The sequence below is a fragment of the Orcinus orca genome, chromosome 3, assembly GCF_937001465.1.
Source record: "Orcinus orca chromosome 3, mOrcOrc1.1, whole genome shotgun sequence".
NCBI lineage: Eukaryota > Metazoa > Chordata > Mammalia > Artiodactyla > Delphinidae > Orcinus > Orcinus orca.
The window spans coordinates 79644127-79667326 of record NC_064561.1 but is presented as its reverse complement, the minus strand read 5'-3'; the positions used below and the strand labels follow the sequence as shown (position 1 = coordinate 79667326).

General features: G+C 39.6%; 1 protein-coding gene across 1 annotated transcript in view; it reads left to right on the top strand.

Annotated features, from left to right (window-relative positions):
- Nucleotides 1-23200, top strand: part of CCDC192 (coiled-coil domain containing 192) — a 198618-nt gene that overhangs the window by 103420 nt on the left and 71998 nt on the right. The window contains 1 exon segment of the mRNA XM_049707872.1: nucleotides 22202-22334. Coding sequence (XP_049563829.1) covers nucleotides 22202-22334 — 133 coding nt within the window.

Here is a 23200-nt window from a genome sequence, read left to right as displayed (position 1 = left end):
AATATGTTTCCCAGTTTGATTCTCCAAGTTTCTCGGCAGTAAATTTGTTTTGTATTTAAATTGGTCTCAGTGGTTTACAAATAAGAACCATATGCAGCAGGGATCAGCACAGAGAGTGCTTTGGTTCTCGTACCTCTCTATCTTTTAGAGCTAAAAGTTATCCTAGAAAGGTTATCAGACAGGACTCTTCTCCTTCCTACCACCACACATATAGGTATACCTACTTCTTCTGGGTTAACACCCATCTGGTTTTAGATCCCATTCTCGCACCATCTCAGGAATCTTAGAATATCAACTCTTCATTTCTTTCTTGTATATTTAAACTCACCCTCTCACTAGATCCTTCCTGTTAACATTTGGATTATGACCACATAGCTCCCGGTTATGTAAAACGATTTGCCCTGAGCCCACATGCCTGTCTAGCTATTGGTGTATCTCACACAATTTATTTACCAGCAGGGGTGCCAGAGAACTCTGTGTAACAATAACAGATTCTAGGTCTGCCATGAGATTCTGAAGGTTGTAAATATTTATAGTGATAAGTATTTGGTGAATTAGGATCTCTAGAAGTAGGACCCATGATGCCTATTTTAAACTTTTCCTGCTAGAACTCAATGTAATTTTGAAGCCTAAGGAATTATATCTTAATTTCTAGAAAAATTTTCCACCATTTTTACCTCAGATACTGCATCTCCTTCATTCTCTCTTCTTTCTTTCTGGAAAACGTGTTAGACTTACCTTGGAGATTCTCCTCCCTACCCTATGTTTCTTAAACGCTCTTCCATATTTCCCATCTCTTCATTTCTGTAGGTTCTCATGAATCCCCAGATTGTCTACCAATGTCCTAATTCTCTTGTCTTTTAACACATACATTTTTCAATGATCATAGTTTTTATTTTCAAATTTTTGCTTGGTTCTTTTGCATACTTTTTCTTTTTCTCTATAATCCCTTATTTTTGTCATAAGAGTCTCAAAATTATTTTTGAACATTAAAACCCCTTTAATTCCTCTACTGTCAATAGTTCCTGGGTGTGAGTTCTTCTATTTGTTGTGTATACTGACATCCTCTCACTCATTGCAGTCAACTTTTGTGCCTTGCAGTTTTGGTCTGTGAGCTTATCTTCAGTGGGAATAGCTTCCAGGGGAGCTCCAAACATTCAGTTCCAAGTTGGCCTCTCTTAGAACCCTTCATGTTTCATTATTTCTGAACCGTTTTAAAAAGTATATTTGGCTAACAGTTTCTGTATGACAAGTATGAATCAGAATCACACACCATACATGACATGGATTTGAGATTCATATTTCTCCAGGATGATTCTTTGCCACACATTTCCTCCATTCTTGCATTGTCCCTGAATTGGAGGTGGTATCTTTGTAGCCATTTTTCCCAACTGAAAAGCCTCTTCCTAGCTCTCAAGGGAATATGCAGGGGAAGGACAGCCCTGTTCCAGTTGCTAACTGTGTACACAAGGCCTACAAAGCTTGACTCCCATTCCTAACTGACCATGACAACTCCCACCCCTAAAGGTTTATGTCTGCTCACAATATCCCTGCAGGCTGCTTCATTTCCACTCCTGTTCATGATTACTTGCTTTGAGTTTCCTTTGCATTTTTGAGACCCAGATATTTTACTTTCCAGATTTGGAGCCATATATATATATATATATATATATGTTTTTAGACCTGTAATGTATTTTTCTGTGTTACCATATGACTTGAGTGGAAAGGATGAGTCCCCAGATCAATCCTATCTGTCATATTGATCCATAGTCTGGATTGCCATTTTAACAAACTCACTAGGTACTTCTTATAGACACTAAAGTTTGGAAATCATACATCAAGTTTGGAAGTCACTGTGTGATGGAATTCAATACTTTCTCTTTCACCACTACCCCGTCCCCAAACCACCCACAAACACAGAGCCAATCACTCAATCAAATATTACTTCCTAAATATTTTTGTCTTCCTATCACTCCTCAGTTCATTTGGACCATTGAAATGCTTTTATAACTGAAATCCCTGTATCTAGACTTTCTCCCTTAAAATTCTACTCACCTCAGGCCATGAGGGTGATCTATCTATAGCATACATTTGTCCAAGTCTAAAATACTTCCATTCTCTGGAAAATAAAGCCCAAAATTCCCAGAACTGTATAACAGATCATGCATAATCTAGCCTTTATCACTCTTGCTTTTTATCTTGCTATCGTGAGCTTGACCTCATGAGGGTTCCTACATAGACAATGTTTATGAACCTCAGTCTTGAGCATACTCGAATGACCTTGTCTACATACCCCTTTCTTCACTTATCTCATTCCTATTTATGTTTCAAGATTCAGCTAAGGCAATATCTCCTCTAGGGAACCTTATCTGACCCTCCAGGCAGGGTTAAGTGTCCCTCCTCTGTGCTCCCAAAGGACCCTATACATACTCTGCCATAAAACATTATATTGAAACTTTGTTATATATTTGTTTATTTCATAAGACAACAGCTTCCAAAGAGAAGGGATTATGCTTTACCTTTGTATTTCTAGCATCTAGTTTAGAGGCTGGCACATAGTAGATATGTTTGTTGAACTAAATTATTATTGAGGATCTCACAAAGCCAGCTCTTTCTAATGAGCTTGATTCTTTCTTAAAATTTTATCTACTTTGGAAAATTTTAACCTGGTCAGAAAAACATATCCTCAAAAGTCATAGACTAAAAAGTTTTCTAGTAGTTTATGCACTTGGAAAATTGGGATTAGTCCAGTAGAAGCATTCAACCCTTGATGATATGCTCACTTGGCTCCCCCAGGTTGATAGAAATGTCACCTCTAGTATAATTTCTTATCTAATTTACAGATTTTCCCTAATTTACTCTATCATAGAAGATAGTAATAACAATCCCATTGGAAAATAAGAGAGAAATAATTAGATACCATCTTTTCTCTCTTTAAAATTATGCACAGTGTGACTCAAGTTTCAGATAGAAAAAAAAAAACAGAAATAAATGATCAAAGACTGTCTAGGAACTATACTCCACATTAAGCCTCTCAGTCAACTTAAGATTCCCCCTTTTCATATATTGGAATAGCTTGGCGTTACCTTGGAGTACTTTGAGGTCCCACAAAGTATTTATCCCCCTATAATGCACCAAAATTAAGCTAGCCAGCAAAGATCTTTGAGGTGTTTTGTGCCACAAAAATGACATTTCTTTTTCTTTTCTAGTGTGTGTGTGTGTGTGTGTGTGTGTGTGTGTGTGTGTGTGTTAAGTGCACACAGGGATTATCAAGGGATTTAGAACATTTAAGAAGCACAGGTTCCTTTTTAAAAAAATCTTGAATTACTTTTAAAAAAGAAAAAGAAGATATAATTTTAAAGCTAAAAAAGGAGATTTTCCTGAAGTGCCCTTTTCATTGTGTCTGTTCCCCACCTCACCCTGAATATTCGAGGCTCAAATCATTTAAACGGAATGAGTTAATTCATCCATATGTAAACCCTGAGGTGGTTTAAAAAATTCCATTTGTCATTAGAGAGTGAATACCAAGGCACTCGCCTCAGATTTCTGTGTTGTTGACAGACTCGGGAACAGAACTTAAAATTTTCCTGCTAGATTTCTTTGAAGCTTATGAAAGATGATGAAATAACTTTGAACAATGCAATGAGTGTGAAAGCAGGTGTGGGAATTTTCCTCAGCTGCTATGACCTGCAAAGAGTTTCAAGGGAGTTCAGAAATCAGAGGCACTGAGGTGTTTTGCACCAAGTCTGGGAGGGAGGGAGTGCTGGAGCTCTGAATGGCTTGGTGCCCTTTGGTACTTTGATTACTATCTCTTCATATTTACCCTAAGAACGGAAGCTGATGTACTTCACAAATTCCTTAAGTGCACTGCCATAGGATAATGTGATTTCCAGAACCAGAGATTCTTTTGCTCCAACTAGTTCCTTTCTTTCTACAGCTGAAACTGGTAAACTAAAGAAAAAATAGACGTTTTGTGGACCAAGCCCCCATGGAAACCTCCCCATCTGCAGCTTACTGTGATTGCTGCTCTCCCAATTCCCCAACTCACATTCCTGCCTGCCCTCGGATATATGAGCACACAAATGTCCACAGGAAACTCACACTGCCTTTGTGGCCAGCACTTGGCTCTTGTCTATAGGTACTCCTCCAGTCAACCTATACAGATATGCATATCAGAACCAACCAGAAAGCTTAAAAACCAGATTATCAACCCCATACCCAAACTCTTTCCAATTCTGATTGAGTAGAAGTAGAGAGAAGCTTGAGCCGATGTATTTCTTTTCAAAACTCCTCAGATGGCTCTGATACGCAGATGTCGGTTGACGTATAGAGCAGGAGGGGAAGCCTTAACAGCCCCTTTTTGAAAGGGCAGTTGAAAAAGAAAGGTTCCTCATTGAATTAGCTTGTCTGATAATCATCTGCTCCTCTGTGCTGCTTTTCTAACAACCACTAAATATCTATCAAAATTCACCTATTTCTTAGGCTACTGCATTCTTGAGTTATATCTGCCTGATGATCCCAGGCCTGTTTGTCAGTGGGGTTTTACATTTCCTAACAAAAGAGTTGTAAGTCGTATTGACAGTATCATTGGACTTTCCTTTATTAAAAAGGAGGAAGGCCCTATGTCAGACACAAAATAAATGCCTGATTTAGAAATCTTTGATAGAAATCTTATCAAAATCATTTAATAATATCTGAGATGACTTCTAAATGACTTCCCAATTTGGGACCAATGTTCCTGGTTGACAACAAAAACTAAAAGTAAACATTTTTAGTAAATGAAAATGCAATTTGTAATTAAAAGTTTCAGTTCATCTAGGAAAGACAAGTGATTACCGTACTACTATGATCGCTACTGCAAGAAATGTCTTCAACACAAAGACAAGAGGTACAAGCAACATGTGTCCTTCAGTGGTTGAATGGACAAACAAAATCTGATACATACATTCAATGGAATATTATTCAGCCTTTAACAGGAAGGAAATTCTGACACATGCTACAACATGGATGAAACTTGAGGACACTATGCTAAGTGAAACAAGGCAATAAGAAAAAGACAAATATTGTATAATTCCACTTATGTGAGGTATGAGAGTAGTCAAATTCATAGAAACAGAAAGTAGGAGGGGGAAATGGTGAGTTGTTATATAATGGGTATAAGAGTCTCAGTTCTGCAAAATAAAACAGTTCTGGAGATTAGTTGCACAACAATGTGCATATATTTAGCACTACTGAACTGTATACTTAGAAATGGTTGTGATAATAAATTTTATGCCACGTGCTTTTTATGACAATTAAAAAGAAAAAAGTTGTCTTCAGTTGAAAAGCCATGTGCATTTGTGACTCAGTAACTGATATTGTCAGTTTAGATAAGGCACTCTAGAATTGAAATTAGAGAAAGTAGCTGTCAGCTTTAACTTCAACACATGATATTTCAGCAAAATTAGGGAGCATATTATTCATCTATCCATTCTTTTAGATAGTTAAAAAGTATTTACTTGTTGTGCATCTCCTAAACTTTAGTTTCATAAAGGCTTGGCTGGCATTGAGTCAGCCTCATTCTTATCTAGAGGGGATTAGATTCAGTCCAGGGTGTCCCAAGTATGTATTTCTGGGGAGATGACATGTCCAGATCTGGGTGGTCTCCTGTCAAGTCAGTGTTGTTCCCCCTATTACTAAGGATGACCTGGAAGTTCAAATCTAAAGAAGCATTGATCAAATATTTCTCCTGTGGGTTTTCTAGGTCAGGACCAGAACAGAAAACTCACCATTTGTCTAACTTGAGAAATCTTCAACTTGTTCCTGATGAACAACACATCTGATTATCCCTAAATCTTACAATCAGTCTCAGACTCTGGAGAGTGTGACACCAGAAGTCAATAGGGAGAGATGAGGCGAGTAGCTTTAAGCCCAGTACACATGTTCCCCGCCCTATGAATTATCCTCGCCCATCTCAGAAACAAAGGTGTGTTGATGGGAACAGGCTTAGAGGTCTACCAGATAGCACTTTGAGATCTACTTAAAGACTCCTGTTTGGAAGTTTAGATTCATATGCTATCTTTTCACTGCTAGCTTTCTTAACGGAATTAGAGAAAACACCATGCAAGAGAGGGAAATAAGAGAGACAGACTCTTGAGTCCAAAAAACCAAGGAACAATCCATATCTGGTGACTTGTCTTAAAACAAAGACATTTGTCTAGACTTGTTGAAATATGCAATCTGAAACTTGCAAATATCTACATAGCAAAAGTTCCAATGATTGTCACACCTTCCCTCCCCCACAGCCCTTGACTCTTTGCATACTATTCACAATGCCTCTTTCAGAGGGGTTATACCTTTGCAACATCATCTTGAATGCACAAAAGTCAATTCATATACAGCAACAGATTCTGAAATTAAACTTTTGTTCTAAGGACTATTGAAAGTAACTACACATAATCCAAATATCCTTATCTCACCACCTGTGAAATGTGGCTTCATGACATAAACAAGACAGCTTCTCTAAATAGTGGAGGACAAGACCAAATAAACTGGGGGGGGTACCTTCAAGATGGTGGTGGCGTAAGACATGGATATCATCTTCCTCCCCACAAACACATCAAAAATACATCTACATGTGGAACAACTCCTACAGAACACCTACTGAACGCTGGCAGAAGACCTCAGACCCCCCAAAAGGCAAGAAACTCCCCACATTCCTGGGTAGGGCAAAAGAAAAAAAAAAAAAGCAGAGACAAAAGAGTACGGATGGGACCTGCACCTCTGGGAGTGAGCTGTGAAGGAGGAAAAGTTTCCACACACTAGGAAGCCCCTTCACTGGCACACACTGGGGCTGGGTGGGACAGGGAAGCTTCGGAGCCACGGAGGAGAGCGCAGCAACAGGGGTGCGGAGGGCAAAGCGGAGAGATTCCCGCACAGAGGATCGGTGCCGACCAGCACTCACCAGCCTGAGAGGCTTGTCTGCTCACCCGCCGGGGTGGGTGGTGGGTGGGAGCTGAGGCTTGGGCTTTGGAGGTCGGATCCCAGGAAGAGGAGTGGGGTTGGCGGCGTGAACACTGCCTGAAGGGGGCTAGTGCGCCACAGCTAGCTGGGAGGGGGTCCGGGAAAAACCTGGAACTGCCTAAGAGGCAAGAGACCATTGTTTTGGGGTGCACGAGGAGAGGGGATTCAGAGCACTGCCTAAACGAGCTCCAGAGACGGTCGCGAGCTGTGGCTATTAGCACAGACACAAGAGACAGGCATGAAAATGCTAAGGCTGCTGCTGCAGCCACCAAGAAGCCTGTGTGCAAGCACAGGTCACTATCCACACCTCTCCTCCCAGGAGCCTGTGCAGCCCATGACTGCCAGGGTCCCGTGATCCAGGGACAACTTCCCCGGAAGAACACACAGCATGCCTCAGGCTGCTGCAACGTCACACTGGCCTCTGCTGCCTCAGGCTCACCTCGCATTCCGTACCCCACCCTCCCCCGCCCCGCCCCCCGTGGTCTGAGTGAGCCAGAGCCCCCAAATCAGCTGCTACTTTAACCCCGTCCTGTCCAGGCAGGAACAGATGCCCTCAGGCGACCTACATGCAGAGGCGGGGCCAAATCCAAAGCTGGACCCCAGGAGCTGTGCAACAAAGAGGAGAAAGCGAAATCTCTTCCAGCAGCGTTAGGAGCTGTGGATTAAATCTCCACAATCAACTTGATGTACCCTGCATCTGTGGAATACCTGAATAGACAACGAATCATCCCAAAATTGAGGTGTTGGACTTTGGGAGCAACTGTAGAATTGGGGTTTGCTTTCTGCATCTAATTTCTTTCTGGTTTTATGTTTATCGTAGTTTAGTATTTAGAGCTTATTATCATTGGTAGATTTGATTAGTGATTTGGTTACTCTCTTCCTTTGTTTTATATATATATATATTTTTTTTCCCCCTTTTTCTCTTTTTGTGAGTGTGTATGTGTATGCTTCTTTGTGTGCTTTTGTCTGTATAGCTGTGCTTTTGCCATTTGTCCTAGGGTTCTGACTGTTGGGTTTTGTTTTTGTTTTTCATAATTTTTAGCACTTGTTATCATGGGTGGATTTGTTTATTGGTTTGGTTGCACTCTTCTTTGTTTATTTCAATTACTTTTTTAGTTTTAATAATATATTTTTTAATTTTAATAACTTTATTTTATTTTATTCTTTACCTTCTTTCTTTTTATTCTCCCTTTTATTCTGAGACATGTGGCTGACAGGGTCTTGGTGCTCCGGCCAGGCTCTGGCTGGAGCCTCTTAGTTGGTAGAGCTGAGTTCAGGACATTTGTCCATCAGAGACCTCCCAGCCCCACATAATATCAAACAACGAAAGCTCTCCCAGAGATCTCCATCTCAATGCTAAGACGCAGCTCAACTCAATGACCAGCAAGCTCCAGTGCTGGATACCCTAAGCCAAACAACTAGCAAGAGAGGAACACAGCCCCACCCATTAGCAGAGAAGCTAAAATCATAAGTTCACAGACACCCCAAAACACCCCACCGGACAAGGTCCTGGCCACCAGAAAGACAAGATCCAGCCTCATCCACCAAAACACAGGCACAAGTCCCCTCCACCAAGAAGCCTACACAACCCACTGAAAAAACCTTAGCCACTGGGGGCAGACACTGAAAACAATGGGAACTATGAACCTGCAGCCTGTGAAAAGGAGACCCCAAACACAGTAAGTTAAGCAAAATGAGAAGACAGAGAAATATTTAGCAGATGAAGGAGCAAGGTAAAAATCCACCAGACCAAACAAGTGAAGAGGAAATAGGCAGTCTACCTGAAAAAGAATTCAGAGTAATGACAGTAAAGATGACCCAAAATCTTGGAAATAGAAAGGAGAAATTACAAGAAACGTTTAACAAGGACCTAGAGAACTAAAGAGCAAACAAACAATGATGAACAGCACATAAATGAAACTTAAAATTCTCTAGAAGGAATCAATAGCAGAAAAACTGAGGCAGAAGAATGGATAAGTGATCTGGAAGATAAAATAGTGGAAACAACTAACACAGAGCAGAATAAAGAAAAGAGAATGAAAAGAATTGAGGACAGTCTCAGAGATTTCTGGGACAACATTAAATGCACCAACACTCGAATTATAGGGGTCCCAGAAGAAGAAGAGAAAAAGAAAGGGACTGAGAAAATATATGAAGAGGTTATAGTTGAAAACTTCCATAATATGGGAAAGGATATAGTCAATCAAGTCCAGAAAGTGCAGAAAGTCCCATACAGGATAAATCCAAGGAGAAACATACCAAGACACATATTAATCAAACTATCAAAAATTAAATACAAAGAAAAAAATATTAAAAGCAGCAAGGGAAAAGCAACAAATAACAAACAAGGGAATCCCCATAAGGTTAACAGCTGATTTCAAAGCAGAAACTCTGCAAGTCAGAAGGGACTGGCAGGACTATTTAAAGTGATGAAAAGGAAAAGCCTACAACCAAGATTACTCTACCAGCAAGGATCTCATTCAGATGCAATGGAGAAATTGAAACCTTTACAGACAAGCAAAAGCTAAGAAAAGTCAGCACCACCAAACCAGCTTTATAGCAAATAATAAAGGAAATTCTCTAGCCAGGAAACACAAGAGAAGGAAAAGATATACAAAAACAAACCCAAAAGAATTAAGAAAATGGTAATAGGAACATACATGTCAATAATTACCTAAAACGTAAATGGATTAAATGTTCCAACCAAAAGACACAGACTGGCTGAATGGATACAAAAATAAGACTGTATATATGCTGTATACAAGAGACCCACTTCAGACCTAGGGACACATACAGACTGCTGGGATGGAAAAAGCTATTCCATGCAAAAGGAAATCAAAAGAAAACTGGAGTAGCAATTCTCATATCAGACAAAATAGACTTTAAAATAAAGACTATTATAAGTGACAAATAAGGACACTGCATAATGATCAAGAGATCACTCCAAGAAGAAGATATAACAATTGTAAATATTAATGCACCCAACATAGAAGCACCTCACTACATTAGGCAAATGCTAACAGCCATAAAAGGGGGAATCAACAGTAACACAATCATAATAGGGGACTTTAACACCCCACTTTCACCAATGGACAGATCATCCAACATGAAAATAAGTAAGGAAACGCAAGCTTTAAATGACACATTAAACAAGATGGATTTAACTGATGTTTATAGGATATTCCATCCAAAAACAACAGAATACACTTTCTTCACAAGTGCTCAGGGAACAGTCTCCAGGATAGATCCTATCTTGGGTCACAAATCAAGCCTTGGTAAATTTAAGAAAATTGAAATTGTATCAAGTAATAACAGGAAAAAACCTGTAAAAAATACAAATACATGGAGGCTAAACAATACACTACTAAATAACCAAGCAATCACTGAAGAAATCAGAAAGGAAGTCAAAAAATACCTAGAAATAAATGACAATGAAAACATGATGACCCAAAACCTATGGGATGCAACAAAAGCAGCTCTAAGAGGGAAGTTTATAGCAATACAACCCTACCCCAAGAAACAAGAAAATCTCAAATAAATAACCTAAATTTACACCTAAAGCAATTAGAGAAGAAAGAACTAATAAAACCCAAAGTTAGCAGAAGGAAAGAAATCATAAAGATCAGATCAGAAATAAACGAACAATAAAGGAAGGAAACAATAGCAAAGATCGATAAAACTACAAGCTGGTTCTTTGAGAAGATAAACAAAATTGTTAAACCATTAGCCAGACTCATCAAGAAAAAAAGGGAGAAGACTCAAATCAATAGATTTAGAAATGAAAAAAGAAAGTAACAACTGACACTGCAAAAATACAAAGGATCATGAGAGATTACTACAAGCAACTAAATGCCAATAAAATGAACAACCTGGAAGAAATGGACAAATTCTTAGAAAAGCACAACCTTCCGAGACTGAACTAGGAAGAAACAGAAAATATAAACAGACCAATCACCAACACTGAAATTGAAACTGTGATTAAAAATCTTCCAACAAGGTCTTCCCTGGTGGCGCAGTGGTTGAGAATCTGCCTGCTGATGCAGGGGACATGAGTTTGTGCCCCGGTCTGGGAAGATTGCACATGCCGCGGAGTGGCTGGGCCTGTGAGCCATGGCCACTGAGCCTGCATGTCCGGAGCCTGTGCTCCATGACAGGAGAGGCCACAGCAGTGAGAGGCCCGCGTACCGCAATAAAAAAAAAAAAATCTTCCAACAAACAAAAGCCAGGACCAGATGACTTCACAGGTGAATTCTATCAAACATTTAGAGAAGAGCTAACACCTATCCTTCTCAAACTCTTCCAAAATATAGAAGAGGAGGAACACTCCAAAACTCATTCTATGAGGCCACCATCGCCCTGATACCAAAAACAGAAAAAGATGTCACAAAGAAAGAAAACTACAGGCCATTATCAATGATGAACATAGATGCAAAAATCCTCAACAAAATACTAGCAAACAGAATCCAACAGCACATTAAAAGGATCATACACCATGATCAAGTGGGTTTATCCCAGGAACACAAGGATTCTTCCATATACACAAATCAATCAATGTGATAAACCATATTAACAAACTGAAGGAAAAAAGCCATATTATCATCTCAATAGATGCAGAAAAAGCTTTTGACAACATTCAACACCCATTTATATAAAAACCCTCCAGAAAGTGGGCATAGAGGGAACTTACCTCAACATAATAAAGGCCATATATGACAAGCCCACAGCCATCATAGGTCTCAATGGTGAAAAACTGAAACCACTTCCACTAAGATGAGGAACAGGACAAGGTTGTGCACTGTCACCACTATTATTTAACATAGTTTTGGAAGTTTTAGCCACAGCAATCAGAGAAGAACAAGAAATAAAAGAATCCAAATCAGAAAGAAGGAAAAGTGTGACTGCTCGCAGATGACATGATACTATACATACAGAATCCTAAAGATGCCACCAGAAAACTACTAGAGCTAATCAATGCATTTGGTAAAGTAGCAGGATACAAAATTAATGCACAGAAATCTCTTGCATTCCTATACACTATGATGAAAAATCTGAAAGAGAAATTAAGGAAACACTTCCATTTACCCTTGCAACAAAAAGAATAAAATATCTAGGAATAAACCTACCTAAGGAGACAGAAGACCTGTATGCAGAAAACTATAAAACACTGATGAAAGAAATTAAAGACAAGACAAACAGATGGAGAGATATACCATGTTCTTGGATTGGAAGAATCAACATTGTGAAAATGACTAGAGTACCAAAGCAATCTACAGATTCAATGCAATCCCTATCAAACTACCAAAGGCATTCTTCACAGAACTAAAACAAAAAATTTCACAATTTGTATGGAAACACAAAGACCCCTGCAAGACCCCATGCAGTCTTGAGAAAGAAAAACGGAGCTGGTGGAATCAGGCTCCCTGACTTTAGACTATACTACAAAGTTACACTAATCAAGACAGTATGGTACTGGCACAAAACAGAAATATAGATCAATGGAACAGGATAGAAAGCCCAGAGGTAAACCCATGTAACTATGGTCACCTTAGCTTTGAAAAAGGAGGGAAGAATATTCAATGGAGAAAAGACAGCCTCTTCAATAAGTGGTGCTGGGAAAACTGGACAGCTACATGTAAAAGAATGAAATTAGAACATTCCCTAACACCATACACAAAAATAAACTCAAAATGGATTAAAGACCTAAATGTAAGGCCAGACACTATCAAACTCTTAGAGGAAAACATAGGCAGAACACTCTATGACATAAATCATAGCAAGATCCTTTTTGATCCACCTCCTAGAGAAATGGAAATAAAAACAAATATTAACAAATGTCACCTAATGAAACTTAAAAGCTTTTGCACAGCAAAGGAAACCATAAACAAGACCAAAAGACAACCCTCAGAATGGGAGAAAATATCTGCAAATAAAGCAACTGACAAAGGATTAATCTCCAAAATATACAAGCAGCTCATGCAGTTCAATATTTTAAAAAAACAACCCAATCCAAAAATGGGCATAAGACCTAAATAGACATTTCTCCAAAGAAGATATACTGATTGCCAACAAACACGTGAAAGGATGTTCAACGTCACCAATCAGTAGAGAAATACAAATCAAAACTGCAATGAGTTATCACCTCACACCAGTCAGAATTGGCCATCATCAAAAAATCTACAAACAGTAAATGCTGGAGAGGGTGTGGAGAAAAGGGAACCCTCTTGCACTGCTGGTGGGTATATAAATTGATACAGCCACTATGGAGAACAGTATGGATGTTCCTGAAAAAACTAAAAATAGAACTACCATACGACCCAGTGATCCCACTACTGGGCATATACCGTGAGATACCATAATTCAAAAAGAGTCATGTACCACAATGTTCACTGCAGCTCTATTAACAATAGCTAGGACATGGCAGCAACCTAAGTGTCCATCGACAGATGAATGGATAAAGAAGATGTGGTACATATATACAATGGAATATTGCTCAGCCATAAAAAGAAACGAAATTGAGTTATTTGTAGTGAGGTGGATGGACCTAGAGACCGTCTTACTGAGTGAAGTAAGTCAGAAAGAGAAAAACAAATACCGTATGCTAACACATATATATGGAATCTAAAAAAGAAAAAAAAATGGTCCTGAGGAACCTAGGGGCAGGACAGGAATAAAGACGCAGACGTAGAGAATGGACTTGAGGACACAGGGAGGGGAAAATGTAAGCTGGGATGGAGTGAGAGAGTGGCATGGACATATATACACTACCAAATGTAAAATAGATAGCTAGTGGGAATCAGCTGCATAGTACAGGGAGATCAGCTCAGTGCTTTGTGGCCAACAGTGCTTTGTGGCCAGCTATCCCTCCTGGGATAAGGAGGGCGGAAGGGAGACACAAGAGGGAGGAGCTATGAGGATATATGTATAAGTATAGCTGATTCACTTTGTTTTACAGCAGAAACTAACACACCATTGTAAAGCAATTATACTCCAATAAAGATGTTAAAAAAAAAAAAAAAAAGGTTTCTGGGTTAAATCGCACAGACACACACAGACACACACACAGACACAAAAGACCCCAAAATTTTAACTAAAATCATAGCTGGATTATGAGGAGTGAAACTGAATTTAGGTTGTAAATGTTGCTTAATGTTTCCCCCAATGTTCAGCCACCTTCACAGAGCAGGACTGACACCTTTTAGTATGGAAGTTTTCAGGTGTGGCAAACCATTGTTATTTCTTGGGTCATCTTTAAAGGTTTATGGTACAGGTTGCCCCAGTGGTCAAGCACAGAAACTGCAAGAAAGCCCTATGGGAGAGACTAAGCGAATGATCACCAGATTGAAAGGTTTTAGAAAAGCAAAGAAAATTTTTGTTGCAGTATTGGAAACATGGTTTTCTTGTTAGCAAATGGACACAGACTACAGTGTCACCAATACTAGATAAAATGTCATCTGTCACACATGCATCATCAGTACACATTCATAAGGTATCAGGAATGTGAACAGAATTGGGGAGGGCACTACAAAATGTCTTTGCAGTGAGACTCCCAAAGTGACCTTGCCTTGCAGCACTTGGACAAATGAACCCTAAAGCAGTTCAGTTTTGATCATTGGGTTATATCTACAGTCATCAAGACTGTATATTTGTAATTGATTTGAATATCAACTGTTTGCTTTGTTCCTGTAGCATCTTTGAAGAATTCGATTTTTCTAACTGAAGGCCAGGACACAGTTTTAGTGGCACTTGATATCCCCTCTGAGTCTTTTTTTTACAATATGACTTCCTATTTATTACAGTGGATAGCTGAGAAGAAACTGAGAGGAGGAAAATCAAGAAAAGAGAGTGTTTAGGAAGCAATAATAACTGAACTGTTAAACACTGTCTGAGGTTTTAGATAAAAGTAGTTGGTCTCAGCCTATGTGAACTATGTATCGTTGATTCTGTTGTCACTTCCCAACATCTGCTTCAGCAATTTATTCTCCTCACTTGAATTTATATTGTCAGATTAGTTTAATATTCAAGTGAATCCTCCCTTTCAAGTAAAAGAGTTAAAAAGACAAACCACATCTTGAGCTAGGAGTTAAGCTGGATGCTTTAATTCCTGGTGATTTCTCCATATGCATTTAAAAGTCTTTAGTCAAATTAACTGTCAAACATGGCTTGCAATGAACCTGACTGGAAACTTTAAATTTTTTTAGGGAGAAACTTGAGATGCTTGCCTCTTATGAAATTATTTTTATTTCCAGACATATACCAGATTAAAGGAATTGAAAAATTAAAGAATGGACAAACTGCTCATTTAATTGCACCTAGAGAATATTTGACTAATAGATATCACTGTAAAGCCCTTTGCTCAATAATTCATTGCCAAGAACCAACATCTCAGAAGTCCTACTTATAAAGAATAAATATCCTAAAATAATAATATCACTATCAGTATTAACTAATACAATGCCACTAAGCAATTTACAAAACATTCACCCATACACTCAGTCTCTTACTTTTAACATTGTAAACATTTTTATATGAGATCAGATCCATTTCACCTTAAACTTAAAAATTTCTGCTGTAAAATTGTTTCAATTTTGCATTAAGAAAGCAGCAGTTTTTTAAAAACATTGTCTTTCATGGGAAAGTAATACACATCACAGAGAACTTCCTACTTTGCTGCTTTCTCTAGTTTCTCTTAAACACTGTACAAAGCTATTTCATGCTCTATGAGAATCATTTCTCCTATGATAATTTTCATCTCTTCTACTTAGATTTCCTTATGATTTGTTAAGCTGTTTTGAGACCAGCTCCTGTGCTCACTAAGCCTATATCCCCTATAATTTCACTGCTCTTAGGGAAGAGCGGTGTTTCTGAAGGAGAGGGATATTTCTTGGGAAGGTTAACTTAATTAGGTTCTTCATCACACAGAAAAACCCTTCAAGGTGAGTTAAGCAACTTGGTGCTTCAGGATCTTAATTTTTCAGTCCTCGAACACGTGCTTGTGCTTTATGATTCAAGATAAGCCACAGACGGCCAATAGCTACAAATTTTTTCCCAGAAGGCAGCCTTAGTCAAGTTCCAAAGGAGTGCTGAGCACAGAAAAACAAAACAAGTATCTGCCCAGTAATAAAGTCATTGCAGAGAAAAAGCTCTTCATTATTTTCATAATCATGTTGGAGGAGATGGGTAGCGCTGTCATAAGGCAGATATAGGAATTCTTTTTCACCACCTGTATATTCTGTCCTCTGATTTCTGTGCTCTTCCATTATGGATGTTTGCCTATGTTACCCACACCTGTAGAGGTGGGGCTGAGAAGCTGAAACTGCTTCACATACATCTTTGGCCCTTTGGGCTTTCTCTGTCGCCAGAGAGGGTTGGACTGAAAAACAGGCTTCCTAGCAGGCTCTGTTAGATGTGTGACTTAGGTGCACTTCTCCCGCCATTCTCAGGGTGTGATTTGAGATGGTAAGCCCAAAAAGTAGATTTGGGTTTAGCAAACACTGGCTACGTTTTCTTTTCACAAGACCTATTGAACACTCTATTTTGTTCTGTGCTGTGCTCAGCTAATAATAGAAAAACCTATTTATTGCACTGTAGGTTCTTTCTCAAAAATCTCGGCTGCAACCATTGTAAAGCAATTATACTCCAATAAAGAAGTTAAAAAAAAAATCTCGGTTGTCAGCCCGATTAATGTTTACTGGGTAAGAATATTGAGGCAGGGTTACACTCACATAAAGAAAGAACGTACAAGCGGTACCCGTTATCTCAGAAATGGATTTGTTTCAGTACAGATATTCTGATGCTATATGAAAGCAAGTTGGCCGGTAGATATTGGTGCAGCTTATTTTTTTGAAGTTAGCAGGATCTCAATTATCTAAAAATTATTCTTTCTATCAAGTGTAACCCTCATATGTATCATATAGAATGACCTGAGTCCAGTAATCCCTGTTAAAAGTGGGCTATAAGGGAAGGCTGCCTGCCTATCACAACCCATGCTATAAAGGCCTTGCCATCACACTTCAATACTACTCTTTCATAATCAACTCTGTTATACTGACTTTCTACTTGTACTCACTCTGTAACTATCCAAGGTTACCTTTACGAACCTAACAAAGTAATGGTGCTATTGATTAATGAAGCCTCATGTTACCATTGAAAATAAAAATCAGCATCTGGAATCGAAAGACCTGGATTCAAGTCAATTTAGCTACTTCCTTACTAGACGCCATGATTAGATCTACTCAAGCTCTCTGGGACCTCAGCTCTCTCCTCTGCAAAATAGAGACGCTAACGTAGATGACAATTAGGTTTCATCAATGAGCAGCGGCTATTGGGAGTGCAGGTTAAGGATGATGAAGCCACAGGTGCAACCTGTGAAGGGATCCCCACATCAAAGGCTTGCCATAGAGCACTAAGAAACATCCATGGAACATATTCATCATCCCTGGGCTTTTAAAATATTCACCTGAGGCAGTATAAACATAAAACAAAACAACAGACGTGAAACTGATTGTTTAAGCCAAGTTTTATCCAAATGCTGCTCTCACTTTTAATAGTTTCATTATTAATGATGGGTTGTTAGAAGAGAAGTGAAAGGAGAAAACTAGCTATACCTTCTGTATTCAAACCATTCTCTTATATGTCCTTGGTAGTGAGCATTTTATCAGCAGTCCTCTGGAGACAAAACCTACCTGTTATGTATGCTCTCTAAGGGAATGACGGTGGGCTGGATGGGGTAGATTTCAGACAAAATGGGAAGAAGCTGTGCTCTGGCAGGCCCAAGACAGAGATTCCACAGGAAGCAAGAGGCAGGGCCTTAGAGCACTCCTCATATCATTCCAGGAAGGCAGCCACCTACTTTGCCTAGGCGTCGGGCCAGCTCTGGCAGGAGATTGGATCGAGGCTATTTGCATGTCTGTTTCAGGACATTAAGTTTTGTCTACCCATACAAAGTAAGGAGGAGATCAATGCAATCAGGCAGAAAATGTAATTTAGAAGAAGAAAAAGGAGGAGGAAAAGAAGAAAGAAAAGACAAAATTTTGCTTTCAATGAAGTATAAATTTTATTTTTTGTAAAGTGTGACAGAGTCATCTGTAGAGAAGATACTTTAGTGTTTTAGTGGCCAGTTTAGAGTTTCCCTGACGTGTTTCAAGGAATAATGACAAAAACCAGAAAGACATACCCACTACATTGCAAACATAGCATTGGGTACTGTCATTTATGTGTTATGTCATTTAATCCCCACCAACTCTTTGAAATGGGATCTAGAGCCTGAAGATGTCATGCGTCTGGCCTAATTTCTCACGGCCAATAATTGACAAAGCCCAGCTTTAGAATCCGAGGCCATGATTCAAAGTGTGTAGAAAGACCAAGAAATTTTAAACAGTGCTGGCAACTCTGTGTTGAAACTCTTCTATAAATAGTTGCCTGATTATTCCTAATTCCCACTGACTTGGTATAATGCAAGCTATTCAGCAATGTGATACGGATAAATATTTCCTTTTCAAAACACTGCACAAATACATGATTTCCTCCCTCTGTCCACCCTGTAGGAGAAGTAGGAAAAGAGCAAGGTAATAGGAATTTACCTCTAAGCTATAAAGCCTTCCTATCCTTTCAGTAATCACTGAGGGGAGCTCCTGCTTACTGGGGAGACCATAACAGACTCCATTAGATTCAAGTACAACACTTGGGTTGCCTGGCTAGAGAATGCCAAAAAAGCAAAGGAAAATATTATTGTTACTGAAATCATTTGATGTCTATGACTAATAAAACACATGTTGGCAAACGGAATTTTTAGAAATGCCCAAAGGACTTGGTTAAAGCTATGAATTAATAGCATACAGTAGTTCTGTCTGGAGAAAATTAAAAAAAGAAAAAAAGACAATGCTGTTAAACTGTTTTAAACTTTATCTGAATAACCAAGAAGTCCAAACAGAAATCTTAAGCAACCAATCTAGGTCCTTTATTCAACTTTAAATTTAAATTTCCCCTCCCCTTTCTCTTACAGCTGAATAAGAAAGTTTATACATTTTGAGTCACATTATTCTTGAATTCTGAGGGACCCACAGGCCTTCTTGGCCAACATCTCACAAATACCAGAATTATCTCTAAAGTATCTCTGACAGCTGTATCCACCTTAGAGACTATGAGGGTTGAGGTGGCCATTCATGCAAGTGCTGTGTCCCTGGAGGGCTAGGGGTGGAAGGAGTTGGGGGTAAGCCAGACCTCCAGTTACTTCTTGACCCAGGTCCCAGAGGTTACTCTGGGCCTGCCTGAAGATGTCCACCCAGGCAGGCTGTGCCCGAGTCTGCCCAGAGCAGGAGGTCTTTGCCTCATCCTATCTTGTTATGGATTCAAGCTCTAACTGCTGGAGGGTGCTTTCTCATGCTGTGCCACAATCTGCCTCCTTGTGTTTCCTCCACATTGTTTCTCATGCTATCTCTGGAACAATACTGTTTGACTCAACTTCCTCTCCTCTTGAGTACCCCTTAGATAACTGAAGTCAATTGTCATAACTCCCATATATACTGTCTCCTCCAAACTAAATATCCTCAGCTTCTTTCTCAGATCATAAGGCAAATAGACAAATATTATAACAATAGTAAGAGACAAAAAACAATAAGAGAAAGACAAAAAGGTGGTCTGGAAACGGGAATTTTTTGAAAGAGCTGTCGTCTTTTTCGCAAGAGGGAAGAGATATGGCAACATATGTATAACTGATTCACTTTGTTATAAAGCAGAAACTAACACACCATTGTAAAGCAATTATACTCCAATAAAGATGTAAAAAAAAAAAAAGAGTTGTCTTTTTAACTGAAAAGCTGAAAATTTTAAGTGATACCGAGGAGCGCTATATCTTTCCACTGAGTTCCTGTGCACTATCCCTTAAGTCATCCCGTCAGGATGGAAATGTAGCTCGTTAAGAGTTTTACTTAATGACACCATGCCAGCTCCTAGGGATCAGCCAGCAATTCTCACCAACTTGCATTTATTTTTGCTTTATTTAGTATCAATGTCTACTCTGAGAAAAGTTTCTGGAAGAATATTTACCTGCATACGAATAGATGTGACACGTTTTCAGAATTTGAATACCACCTATTAAGAATTAAGGGAGGGGCAATGTAAGGAAACTAAATCCTTAGTTCCTTCTCCTCCCAAAATGTTATCATGTAAAATTCCACATACAGAAAAGTTGACATAATTTTATAGTAAACACCTATATCCTTCATAGCTAGACACTACAACTGACACTTTGCTATCTTCACTTTATCACGTATCTATCATTTTCTCTATCCATCCATCAACCCGTCTTACCTTCCTACACGTTTCAGTGTACATCGTGCTCATCAGTACCCAAATCCCTGACACTTCAGCCTGTATATCATTATCAGTTCTTTTTTGAGACTTTTCACTATTAGCACTCTGTTCTGAATCCCTCTTGCCATCCTTTCCCTCGTTCCCTCCACTTTCTCAATTTTCGTTTCTACATCTTTCCTCCCACTTTCCATCCCCAATGTCCTAAGTGGTAAAAGCAAAGTGTGAAAAATCTGAGCATGGAGCCGTCTTGAAGCAGCATCAGGAAAGGCCCCTCACAGGTATGATCGCCATAGACCTGGGATAGATGAGGTCAGCATGAACAAGCTCATGCAAACCAATTTACAAGAGAGAGAAGTACAGATTAGCCAGACAATTTAATTTACTGTCAGAAACACAGCTACCAAATACTTAGGCACCGGCACCTCTTCATCAGCTCAGTCTCTCCCTGAACTAAGCTGCATGACAGGCCAAATTGTGAAGGGTTTAGGTGAACAGAGACACAGAGAAAGACAGTGAGTAAGAAGGTCTTAGTGACATGGAGCAGAGATCTTATCAGCACTGGTTTAACAGCTGGCCAGCACGGTGTCTAACACCAAAGGGGTGCTTCATAATTAGTACAATGATAAAATGAGCACATGAATGTTAACTGCCCCTCTAGCGGAATGTCTGTGGCTCAGGGCGCCTCTCACCTGGATGGGCTAAGTAAATTCTGCCCACTTCCACCCCTCTGACGCTCTTTAATGAAGTTCCATGACCACCATTCTCCTTTGAATAATGCATTTTCTTTTATCCGGGTATATGCCATTAATTAAGCTTTCATGAAGTCCTGTCTTTAAAATGAGAGGTCTGTGACTATCTAATCCCATCTTTGATAAACTGATTTTATTGGCTTTACTCTCAAAACAGGGAGTGATTCCCTGCTACCTGAGTGTACTCTTTTTAAAGATCAGGGAACACCATCTTCCCTGGAGAGCAAAAACTATTCCTTTCCTTATCTCAAGACTTATGTCAAGAAATGTTAGTCGTTTATTTTCTGGGCTTCCTAATTACCAGCCCACAAAGACTTGGCAAGGTGAGCTCTTCAGTGGAAAGGCAGCAACACAAAAATGCAAACGCAACACTTTTCACAACAGACAGCTTCTCTGTAGTTGCAGAGAAATCCAAGTTTGGTAAATCAAATCCATCGTGAGAACCATAAATGGAGACTTCTAGTCGTATAGTTTCAATGGGAATCCTTTGGTTATGTAACAACTTCTTAATGTAGTTCCTTCAAAGGTCTCGATGTCATAAATCAGATTATTTTATAGCAAGGAATTCCTGTCCTTGCTATTTCAATTGCTTGAAAACCCTCTTACCACTGACCACTTTCTCGAATTCTCTAAATAGATACCATAGTAAATATTTATAAACATCAGCATTTCATGGTAGCATCACATGTTTTAGAGTTTATTTGAATGCAAACCGTTATGGTGTTAGGGCAGAAGTGACAGAATCAAGGCGGTGATTATTTCATGTGAGTCTACGTACAGACTGGAAAAAAAATCAGATGTTTTCAGGTTTGGGCACTTCCATGGTAAAATGCAGACTGCCAGCTAGAGTTCTTTTCTAATTGCCTCTCTATATAAGCAGCCAAAACACAAGGCTCAGATCCAGATAAAAACCATTCAATAGGGTGAACGATACTATGATGCAGAGAGTAGGCTTTTATTGTTGGTGATTCCAGGTCTCTGACAGGAGCACATGTACCTCAGACAGGACTCAGTCTAGATGAACAGGGAGCATTTCATCTAAGCCGGCTTTCAAAGGCCCTGTTTGTTCAGACATCATTAGTTCTTTTTATTCCTTTGATGCATGTGTCTCTAGTGACGGAAACTCTTATTTTTTTAAGAAACTAAAGCACAAAAGGAAACTGAAAAAGCTACAAACTGATTTGGCAACAGCTAAGCAAGAGGCTGCCATCACAGTCCTGGAACTCAATGAGAAGATAAAGACTCTACGTGAAGGAAAGCCAGCCCCTAGAGGTCAGTATTACCATGTGACAGTCACACACTGGCCCTTGGTCCTAGGTGATGCATATAGCTTTTCTGGCAACAAAGCAGAAAGCAAGGCCACAGTGCCAGGCAGTGTGCTGGTCTGGCCCGATCTCCATTCTGCATGATTAGAGACAGCACGCAAACTCCTAACTCCAAGCTGGGTGTGATTTCACCGTGTGAGAGGCAGGGGATGAATAAGCGGTTCCTTAAAGAAGAGTCTCTGAGACTGAAGAGGGGACTGAAACAGGTCTGATAAGTGTCTTGCTGGGTGGCCGTGAGGGAAGAGCAGGGCCCAAGGAGGAGACCTCAGGCCCCCAGGGATGGGGCTCTGAAGTAGGGCAAGGAGAGGGGCTTGTCTAAAAGTGTAGACGGGCCAATAGACTGACTAAGACGGGCATGGGGAAGGAAAGAAATTTGTGTTTTAACAATAGTCTAACGAGCTAGAAACAAACAGGGGAGCCTGGTTGGGAATGAAATCTAGTTCATTCCCAGAATGAATCTGGTTCAGAAAAATTTAATAGCCACTCTGGTTTGGATTTTTTAAAAAGTTTTCTCTCAGAGATGATTACAAACCTGGGGGAGAAAACCCCTCGGACTGTCATCATCAGCAATAATACGAGTTCACATTTAATACTACATGGCAGGCATTTTGCTCAGTATTTCATGTGCATTTAATTCTCAGAATAACCTCCGAAGCAAGTACATTTACGGATTCCACAAGAATAAGCACAGGCTTAGAGATGTGGATTATTACCTGGCCCCAGGACAGACATGTGTGGCAACCTGGGCAATCACCCCAGGGCGCCTGCGCAGCTCTGGTGCAGTGAGGCTATTTCTCTGCTCTGCGGCAGCGA